The 11,291-nt window shown below is 43.0% G+C and overlaps 1 protein-coding gene across 1 annotated transcript; it reads right to left on the reverse strand.

The window, feature by feature from the left end:
- Window positions 1-685: 685 nt before the first annotated feature.
- cacng6b (calcium channel, voltage-dependent, gamma subunit 6b) lies at window positions 686-9,650 on the reverse strand. Its single transcript, XM_068570755.1, has 5 exons — window positions 9,572-9,650; window positions 7,218-7,941; window positions 4,436-4,510; window positions 2,502-2,639; window positions 686-2,361 (listed from the first exon to the last, which is right to left on the reverse strand). Exons 2-5 carry the CDS (start codon window positions 7,579-7,581, stop codon window positions 2,141-2,143), a joined length of 798 nt encoding a protein of 265 aa, XP_068426856.1. The 5' UTR covers window positions 7,582-7,941; window positions 9,572-9,650; the 3' UTR covers window positions 686-2,140.
- Window positions 9,651-11,291: the final 1,641 nt, after the last annotated feature.

Below are 11,291 nucleotides of genomic sequence, written 5' to 3' on the forward strand. Positions count from 1 at the left end.
GGCTGCCAACGCCTTCTACCACAGCTTCAGTCCTTCAGTCCTATGATATATGGACAGATATATCATATTTTACAAATGGGAAGCCCATTTCGATGTAAAAACATGCAGCTACCGTGGCTGTGTACCACATGTCAGACAGTCTCAGTGGAACTATTAACAGCTATATATACAACCAGGATAGTGTGTCATTAGGATTTGGTTTCTGCCCACTGAGAGTTAAAAGCATGTGTGGGCAGGTGCCACTCATGCCCCAGCAGGCCAGGTGCTAGAGTAGTTATTGGGACATTTCTAATCTGATCTGATCGTGCCATTGTCCTTGTGTTTGCGGGGGCACAGGGGCTAGTTGGAGGTAGGGTGGAGGAGTTGTGACCAACAGACTCGCCTGGAGACAACAGGAAAAGTGACGCACTGAGGTCAGGGGTGGAGGTGGAGGGGGCACGGAGCTACGAGGGCAGGATAGGGGGAGGGTTACATAGTTTAAATTCAAGGATAAGGTTTCCCAACCTCTGCAGTGAAATGCATTACGATGAGCTCCGGCCTAAATATAGAGGAGAGGGTTTGGAAGAGGTGGATCTTTGGCAAAGAGGTTAGGAGTCACACTGTGAAGGGGTGAAATGGGTGAAAGTTTGAGAACAGACAAGCTACCATGTCAGCAACAAAAGGAAGGCAATTATTTCATGTCGAATCCATTTAATGAGCAAAACTGGTGCCACAAACTGTACATTTATATCAGTAGAAATGAGCATATATTTTGTAAAATTGCATTTCCTGGTAGAGAGAAAAGGTGAGCATCCTACGACAAAACTAAAGTGTATTTACTGCATACATATTGCAAATGTCATTGGAGACAGCAATACAGGGACCATTCACACAATATAAACACAGGCATTCAGTTTATGTACAAAGTTGAGCTTATAAATGAGTCCATACAGTTCACTGATATACAAAATGGTATTTTATTCACTCCTCACTGTTGATTTCATTCAACATGCATTCATACTGAAGCAGCATTCACCCAATATTTGCAAAACACACGTAAGTAATAAATAATTATGAAGCCTCGTGTTAATCAAATAATAATGGTTAAAAATATTCATAGTAGTTATTTCTAATATTGAGGATACTCATTGCCGTTTATATACATATGACAAGTAACTTCTATGAAAGTAATCAGGACCTCCTTTACACTGATCGGTTGTTTTATCACAGACATGGTATGTTGCTATGCTGCGGGTTACACGTTCTGATGGCGCTTTAGGACTTTTAAACTCTGGAAGCCCATTTCCGCCAGAAAAAAGGTATGAAAAGTTATGTGCGTAAAAAAGGAAAAGCCTCGAGTCATAATTATGGGATGATAAATCAAAATTTCCGACTTGGTATTCATCATTTTGACTTCGTCAAACCTTTGATTTACAGTCTCATATTTTGTATTATGTCTCACTTTGAGACTGTCCTCTAAAGAAGAATGACAGCATCAGCACCCGAAAAGGACATATGCATATGCTAGCCGCCGCAGTAAGTGTGACGATCTTTCCCTGACCGGGTGTTTTTTATGCCAGACCAAACCTTAACAGCAGCATTGTTGCACCGTAAAACAGATTTATTTTTTAAGCATTGATGTGTAATAGTTTTAAAAGACAGATAAAGACTCTTACATGGACAGCTGTGGACACTTAGTAGTTCTGTTTATACTGTCCACTTGCAGTAGATTGCTATAGGCCACTTAAATGTCCATAACTGTCTCTAACTGTCCAACCCTCTACGACAAATAATCAGTATGCGACGTCCAAACACAGCCTATGTTTACACCCTCTAAAGACCCTAGAAAGACTATGTGTGGATGGACAGCTATAGGCCTATTTGTGACACTTTTATAGGTAAACACAACTCAGAGCTAAACATCAGACAGCCAGCAGTAGCTCTGTGGCTCCCCCATCTATTTTCTACAACAACAAAAAAACACTGAAACAATTTTTGCACATTCCCTCACTAATGTGTTGCTGACTTCTCCTCATAGCTTGTATTAAGACTTAAGTATGACTTCTCTGACAAATTAAATGCCAAGAGCAAGTAAAGTCACTTTAGAAACATACGTTTCCACTTGCTCTCAAACAAGAACTCAAGAATACTGTATGTATTGCTAGGTGGTGCTATTCTTGTGTGGCAGGCATTTCTGCCAGGGGCTGAAAGGAAGGGAGAGGATAATGAAGAGGAATCCACCGAAAATAAGGATGGCTCCTGCTGAGCCCACACAGGCCACAGACCATGAGAGCTCATGGTGTAGAGGTACGGAGTGGTCACTGGACAGCAAAGCCAGCACAGACTGGTGGAATATCACTATGGAGAGAAGGACCAGCACACCTGCACACAAAGAACAGAAGATAACTTGCTAACGTTCACAAACAACTGTTGATGAATGAAAAGTAATCATCTTGCCAAATATCAGTTAGTTAGGGATATTGCCGAACTCGAATGTTAAAGTTAAAGTAGTGAGGACCCACCTGATAGGATGAAGCAGAAGGAGGCTGGCTTGAGAAAGAAGGGTACTCCTTTGCTGAGGGACATGGCGATACAGATGGAGCCCATAACCATCATGGTCAGACTCAAAAGGGCCAAGATAGCTGCTGCGAGATTCAGCTCTGTGAAGGAGAGCCGGACGAAAAGGGTTTAGTCTAGATGCCATAATTTGTTAACATTAGTTTAGGCAAATCTGTAGTTGTATGCAGTGAGAAATATTTAGGACAGAAGGCAGGGCGTTTTGTAAAATATAATAATATACTACCTCACAAAGTTTGGTTGTACTTGGCTTATAAATTAGCCTTGATTATGAAAATACTTGGCATTGCAAAGATGAACAGGTGCAACCCAAAACGCTGATATTTTTTTCACACCAGTGCTAGTGCCAGTTTTATTTTTTTTGACACTCACACATATATCATTATAATTATTATTATTATCAATAACACAAAAAGACAACGGTTTTCTTTTTGCCCAGCTGCATTTTACAGTTTTCAGATTGATTTGTGTTTTTTTTCTTTCTTATCATCCACAGCAGCAATTTATTAATGCAATTGTACGGCAATACGATTTTTAAATGACTTAAAACTTGCTCAACGGGAAACAATTGTCACCAAACACATTTTGTTAATGTAGTTAGCACCACCCAGTATTTTGATGAGTCTTTCTTTCCTGGCATCTTACGAGCTGGCTGCCACTTTCAAACAAACAAGACTGAAGAGTCAAACGTCATGCTAGCGGCTCTGTGAGGCTGTATTTAGGTTAAATACACACACACACACACACACACACACACACACACACACACACACACACACACACACACAGAGATAGATGCTAACACGCGCACAATGACAAAGGTTACATATGTTGTGGCACACCAGGGAAAAAGCCAAACGTATCAGCACAGGGAGGCGATAGAGAGAGTCTTCCATCAGGTTCAGGTGCTGCAGCCACATATTGGTCACACCTGCAGCCAATCAGGTAATCAGAGCAGGCTGACGGTCCCCCAGCTTCTGAGCAGCAGCAGCGGCAGACAAGCTGCAGAGGATCTTATGAGCCACTGGAGGACTCGTCTCCCATCCCCTTTATCCCAATCTATTTATGAAAGGACACGTTTTGTTTTATACTAACTGCCTCTGAGTTTGCATGTTAGCATGAAAACATCAGAACAAAATATAAAGTAATGATGGGAATGTCAATTTTGCAGGAATTTGGTCACGCCGAAGTATTGACTTTTATATCAAATGGATTCTTCTCAAGGGGAACATGAATGTCTGTACCATAATTCATAGCAATCTTTTCCAATAGTTAAAGATATATTATTGATAGATCATGTAGAAAGCTAAACTCTCAAGGCAATCCATCCAGTTGTTGGATTTTTCAAGTTTGGACCAAAGGTATGGACCAACTCAAAAAAAGAGCATTGCTATCCTAACGCTTTAAGTCTGGTTGATAACTTCATCCCGTAATCCACATGGTTTCTTTGCTTAGTGTATGTCTTCTGGGTTTAACACGCACACATTGCACCTTCTGATTGCGATTTGTTCTCATAGCGTTTATATAATAGGTGTCTCACTTTCCTCAAATGCGTCATCAAAACAGTCCCCTGCTCAAAACGCTTTATCAAAAGCTAAATGACTTAATTCACAATGTGATGTAAGTATCTTTCTCTGCCAGCTGATCTTCAAACTGCACTGAAGCCATTGGCTGCCTGGACAGTAAGGTAAACACATTAATCAGTATGAGGGCTTATGGTTTGCTTTGCAAAATGGGTGACAGCGGAAATTAATGGGCTGAAACATGCAAAAACCAACAGCGTAGTCCTCCGAGCATCCTAGCAAATGTGTTTATTGATACTCACTGCAATGCAAGCGTTGGTGTGCATCTGCATGTGTAAGGAATTAAAATGTCTCACTCTTGTTAGTTGTCTTCTTGAATATGATTGCATTCTCCCCAGAGGTGAAGAATTTGAAGTAGGTGCAGTTGGTTTCTGTGGGAAAATAAAAATATCACACAAAGAGAACACACACACACACACACACACACACACACACACACGCACACTCTCACACACACTCTCTCTCTCCTATGGATAGCTGCTGGTCTTCTGTTATGTGCCTCCTATGCATCCATGCACTCTGTCCTTCCAGGCATCATTCCTATTTATATCCAAGTGTCGAGCATTAGCTGCAATACCCAGAGACGCACGCTGCTACACACACACACACACACACACACACACACACACACACACACACACACACACACACACACACACACACACACTGCCCAGCACTGCACATATGGTACGGCCAGAGAGGGTGAAAGACAGTAAAATACGTGGTTGGCAGAGGGGAAAAAGAGAGGTAGACAGAGAAGGGGCAGATGGAGGATAGAAATGGGGAGGCGTGGCTTTACAATAATAAAGACTGAGGGGAAGGGGATATGTGGGATGAGCAAATGATGAAGGGGAAGCAGGAAATATGGATAGAGGCTCAAAGGATGAGATAGCGGGGAAAAGGAAGAGTGAGGGGGGCAGATGGAAGGGGTGGTGAGTAAATGGGAAAAGAGAGGGTAGCCACAGATGGAGAAGGAGGTGAGCAGGAGATGTCAAGAGGGGAAGGAAACACAGAGGGGTTGGTTAATACTGCATTAGACATACACTCTCCCTCAGTCCCTGTCTGTTCATCTTCTTCGTTTCCCCCTCTCTATATTTAGACAAAAACTGTGAAGTAGTCAGATTCCACTTGGCTTCACAAGCGCAGTGATGACTTTCACCAACTGAATATTATGTGGTCCAAGATGACCACATGTTTGTGAACACACACACACACACACACACACACACACACACACACACACACACACACACACACACACACTCTCTCTCTCTCCCACACTCACAGTCACACATTTGTTTCACACACAAATATGTTTGTGTCTGATCACATTTGCAAACATGTTTACAGAAGCAGACACAGCATTTATTAGCTTACTGATTTTTAACACATTATGCTATCACAGTCAACTGCCTTTGCTCTTGCTTCCCCTGCTGAGGCTATAATTATTGATCTGTCACGTCCCTGACAGCGAAGATGGATAGCTGGTTTTGAGATGACAGGCACGGCTTCGGCGGGTCCGCACTTTTCCCGGGACGGGAGCCAAAGGCACGTAAACAGCGATGTGAAATGGAGAAGCAGAGATGGCAAAAACAGTTGTTTTCCTCCAAACATGACAAGCCCACGGCCATCTGTGCCGGGCGGCGTGGGCCAACAGTGTTAGCACGTGTGAGAAAGATTGTCAGAAACATACTGACTGCTCTCACGCACCAAAAGACCATCTCATAGGCACACATACAGTGTATATATATATATATATATATATATATATATATATATATATATATATATATATATATATATATATATATATATATATGTGCATGCTAGCAGCCAGCAATGCAGAACATATTGACTGGTAGGATTAATTAATTAGCCCTTGACATCTGATTAGAAAAACAGTGTTGTGACACATTATTCAAGGTGATGCATGCGGATAGTATTTATATAAGTATGTGATATGTGATATGCTCTGCTCTGTCTCTGATAGAGGCAGTTATTCCAAGAGCAAAACCTTCGAAAGCCTACTTTGCCTATCTCTATCTCATTTCTACCAATACCTGCCTCTCTCGGTCTCCAGACTCACTTTTCAGACAGAAGTAGGTCATTGTGGAGATAATCAACGCCCTCTGGAGAACCTAACCGTGGTCAAGTTGAATAAAGTGCTTTTAGAAAGGAGCTGTCACAACTCTAAACATGGCTGTTTGTACTGTGTGTACAACAGGAGATGATTAGGTACCCAGTCAAGGGAAAAACTTGAAATCAATGCTTCATTACACTGACAATTTTATGAATCACAAATATTATATTGTATATTGCTACAAGTACCTGCCTGCTGCTTTGTGTTGTTACAATAGCATTAGAATTGAATATAGCTTTACTGTGGTCCTGCTGGTGCTGTTTCTGTGCATCGTTTTTCTTTAATGATTCAATTTGCACATTATCTGTAGAATGACCTAGATACATATGTATACAGACAGCTTCACATACACAACTATCCTCTCTACTGTACATCCCTTCACAAGGTTACAGGGGATGTGCATATACATTCATACAAGGGGAAATTGCGTTAAATGTTTATCATCATCGCTATGTTACTCGGATTGTTGGCGAAATTATTTTTTTATTAAGTGTTAGCTTAGTTTTCCCTAGTCTGTTATTGGCTCAGATAAAATACCTACAGATGTAAGTGTATTCCCAGAGGGCATACATTATACTACTGTTCTGTCGGCTCCCTCTGTTTTCACATCAGTGATCATAGCAAAGAAAAATCCTGGCAATTAAGAGTACACATTTTTCTCTCAATAAAGTCAACAACTTGCTTCCTCTCAGAAATGTCCTTTGACGTACTGACGCACGTATACTGTAACGTGGAGGCAGCCGAAAGGTAAACTTGCATGGCCGGGCAATTCAGTTTGCAGAGAAGCATACATGAGCAGACAGTTGGAGAAGCAAAACAGACATATGCCCTCCAGAAACCTCACCTGCTCAACTTCTAGACAGACCAGACAGACAGACAGACAGACAGACAGACACAAACTCACTTGGACACCCAAACACTCCAGTCAGAAGTCTCACCTCCAGGTAGTTCAGCAGGGCCACAGCTCGTCCTCTCTGGGTCTATGTCGGCCACCCATAGGGTGTGGATGCAGCCCTTCCACAAGCCGTAATGAGCCATCTGGCAGGTCTGGTTGCTGCTGAAATTCTTTGGTTGGGCCAGCTCCACCCAAAACTCTGTCCCCATGCCCAACACTGTTAGGGTCACTCCAATGATAGCCACAAAGAAGGCCAGCTTGATCTTTCCCTCCTGGCTGTCACTCATCCTGTGGGTCCTCCTCTGTCCCCTTCCACCTTTCACCCCAGCTAAACCCCCACCTTGTCCAGCCCCTGGCACCCCGATACGACCATCGTCATCCGGCTGTACGAAGAAGTTAGACCACATACTGATCTCAAGGCCAAGCTTGAGGAAGACCAGATGAAAGAACAGAGCACTTAGGCTTAAGAAAATGGGGAGAGGTGTGTGGAAAAGGTTCCAGCAAGTCTTGTTTTAAAAAGAGTAAACAAAAAAGAGGAGACACAGCTATCAACTATCCTTTGATAGATGGTAAAATTGAGCAAAAGCAGTCAGGGGAACAAAGGATGAAGTAAAAACAAATGGGCAGAACAATGCAATTAGACAGAACAAAATATGAACAGAGCTACAACAAGGTGGGGAGGGGGTGGATGAAGTAAGGAAATTATGAAATGGGAGGAGACGGAGGCAAGGACCAGGAGAGCCAGTGTCTGTTTTCTGTCCAGTCCCCTGAAATTGAGAGATGAAACAGAAAGATGAAAGAGCAGCCAGCATATGCTTCACAAGAGAAAAATCCTTTCATCACCAGCGTAATATTTAATTTCCAAGAGCTTTATCAGCATCTACAGTATTCCCTTCCTAAAAGCCATATGACATGCTCTCAGCCAACAATAGATAAGCCATATGGCGTCCCCCTGAAAGGCAGATTTTGCTTCAGATGAAGAAACAATTGGGCTGGATGAGCCAGTGGAGTCGGGTGGAGTGGGTTCAAGGTGAGAGATAACACCACAGCGCCAGACTGGACCGCCCATCTTCTATTTTCCCAGAGGAGTTGACAACAGAGCTCTTCCCCGAACAGGTACACTATCTCTGGCTTAGACACAGATCCCCTTTTGATCTGAGGGGATAATGGGTTGCCACAAATACGTCCCATCCTGCATTACGTGTACCAGCAAACACTTGGAATCTGAAGCCATGCCTGTCTTTTTGAGAGTGCATGTAAGTGTGTTTGTATGTGTTTGTGTGTGTGTGGGTGTGTGTGGCATATTCACTGTAAGTGGGTCCAGGCTTATGGAGTTGTTTCTGTTATTCCACACTGTGAGCAAGAGGCCACTGGAGCAGTTCAAACAACGTGAGTGACAGGGCACAACGGTGTCGCTGCTCTGCACAGGGTGCATGAGAGGTGATAATTCATGGCTGAACCCTCTGACAGACAGGGGGCTGCAGTAATTAACTTTGCAGTGCAGTCCACCAGGTCACATAGTGGAGGCAAGAGGCCCGTCCAGTTAGGAAGGCAGCAGGCCACACACAGTTGGTGGACACTTAATTTAGACACTTCACAGAGTTTTGCACTGGCAGCATCAGGGGTTTTGTAGGCAATGCACCACATGAAGCCACTTAGTGTCATTATTTTCTGCGCAGTATTTTGCAGTATATAAATACAACAAGCAGTATGCTGTATGTATATTTATAGAGTTTTGCAGGATATTCCCAATGTATCATCATACAGGCCTCCAATTTGCTTGGAGACAGCAGAAATTTGCAGAACAATATGATAAGATTCATCACCGTGATATTACTTTGCCAAAAGTTGATAAACAATATAAATATATAGGTTTACCACCTGATCCTAATTTAGAGTAAGCTCCGTAAAGGAATATAATCGTTTAATATTATGAGCTAAGCATTATTAAATGTCTCTAACGATCCAGGGTTTAGAATAGCAGCCATGCATTTGAATACTCCTCCAACATTAACTGTTACATAAAGAATATCAAGACAGCAGCTGCCGACAGCCAAGTTAGTGGTCATAGAGTTACAAACCTTGATCACATTACATTTATATTAACCACAGGATGATCGCAGGGGTCAGAGCACATCATGCTACTTTACTGGAAGGCATAAGTAACACAGAGAAATGCCCACTTTGGACTTGATGCTACAACCAAAACTATAATGGACTGACTTAAGTTCTGCAGCCGCTGAGCAGCCGATAAACTTATACGCCCAGGGGCGTTTTACGAGAGGAAAATGAGGATCTCTGTCTACCATTTCACCAAAGACAGACACAGCCACCCGTGTGACATGTGGGCATAAGACAGCTAACAACCAGCTCAGTGAAAAGAAGAGTAAGTCTGACCTGTTTGGTGTGTTGTTCAGAAGGAAGGAAGAGACGCTTTAAACTTAATAGAGGGGGTGAGTGTTGATGGGAGAGTTAGTGGGAGAGAGAGAGGGGGAGAGGGAGGTACATGAGGGTCACGGAAAGAGAGTGTAACAGGGGAGGGGGCTGCAGCCTGGTTGGTTAATACTGTTGATGATTACATTTTTTTGTTTGCACTGCTGCTTTCCCCTCAGACGCCATCTACAATCTGAACAGCACCCTGTTCCCACAACACGCATGTTTGAATGTTAAATCAATGAGCAGCGGTGCTGCCAGGTGGCCCGGTCACATGATGCCAGCATGATTAAAAACATGTCTGTATCTGTGATAGATAGCTTTGCTGTTTGTGTGTGTGCGTGTGCGTGTGTGTGTGTGTATGTGTGTGTGTGTGTCTATTTTAGACAGCCACCTGTTAATGACATTAAGTGACGGTGAAGGAGGAGTCTGTGATTATATGAGAGGGGCCAGGATCGCATTTTACAGCAACACAATATACTGTGCGGTAAGTGCAAATCTGACACAGAGACAGAGACACAGAGTGGAAAGGAAACGGAGATGCAAAGAGCAACAGTGAGGGACAAACATGGAGAAGGACAAAATAACTGCAAGTCAAAACAAAAAGATGGGAAAAGGAAGTTAAAAGCGTTTACAAAAGCAAGATGCAGATATGGACGACACAGCCTCAAAATCAAATGGTTTAGAAAATAAAATCCTTGTGCAGCTCCATTTCATTCCTCACTGAACAAGATCCAGAGATTTCAGCGATTCAGTCTGGTCTTGTGGAAAGCTTTACTCGTGGCCCAGCCCTGCTCTGCTCCGCCACAGTTTAGGTTACATACGTGGCACAGTGAGAGGCAGGCCAACCCCAGCGGCCAGCCACACTCAGGGAGGGGAGGGAGGGGGAGGGGGGGGGTTGATGCAAACTGAGAGTGAGTCAGGGACAGAGACAGACCAGGAGAGAATCGGAGAAAAGGGACGAAACAGGCTGTAGGCTGTGACAGGTAAAATAAACACCTACAATGTCCAAAACAGTCAAGTTCCTGCTCCTTTTTTAGAAGAGATTGTTGTTAAAGCCACCGTGCCATTCGCAAATTGACTTCCACAGGGAGAAAGAAACATTGTTGGGTACATGACAAGGATAAATTGATTAATCTCCAGTATCCGTTTTGAACATACATACGTGTGTCTGTTCCTTAAAATGACTTTGCTTCTAATTGTGCCGCCTCGTTCTGCTCCTCCATCACGTGAGATTGATGGAACGTGTCCACGGGCGGTATAGGGCCATCAATAATCTACAGTATGCTGATGTGAACAATCTTGTCTCCACATCACTCGAGTGGCCCTGTCAGCAGTACTGGTTTACACTTGGACACACTAAACTGCACACATGTGTTCTCGTGTATGCAGCCATGCGCACACTGACCACACATGTGCACATTACAGCTGCAACCATTTCTTACTCTGACGTTGAAAAGTATGTTGAGGACATTCGACCAATTAGAGCAAAGGTCTTATGTCTTGCTCTTCTCCATCTTGTATTTTTCTCATCATCAACAAATCCATAAAGCCATAAAACGACCAACACAATTAATTAATCAATTCTGTATTGTTGTCCAAAATCAACCATGGGCACTGTAGTTTATATGTTCAGTCAATCCCATACGTACAATTCTTGTGTCCTAAATACAAGCTAGTGCAG

This window comes from Clinocottus analis, unplaced genomic scaffold (genome assembly GCF_023055335.1).
Source record: "Clinocottus analis isolate CAN_PGR_092001 unplaced genomic scaffold, fCliAna1.0.p SCAF_9, whole genome shotgun sequence".
Lineage (NCBI taxonomy): Eukaryota > Metazoa > Chordata > Actinopteri > Perciformes > Cottidae > Clinocottus > Clinocottus analis.

Bases quoted from the DNA above. Each gene is read 5' to 3' on its own strand.
- cacng6b (XM_068570755.1), bottom strand. From the start codon at position 7,581: ATGTGGTCTAACTTCTTCGTACAGCCGGATGACGATGGTCGTATCGGG. The intron at 4,511-7,217 runs GTGAGACTTCTG...ATTTTCCCACAG, and splicing joins CCCTGCTGAACTACCTGGAG to AAACCAACTGCACCTACTTC. The intron at 2,640-4,435 runs GTGAGACATTTT...TCTCCTTCACAG, and splicing joins CAAGAAGACAACTAACAAGA to AGCTGAATCTCGCAGCAGCT.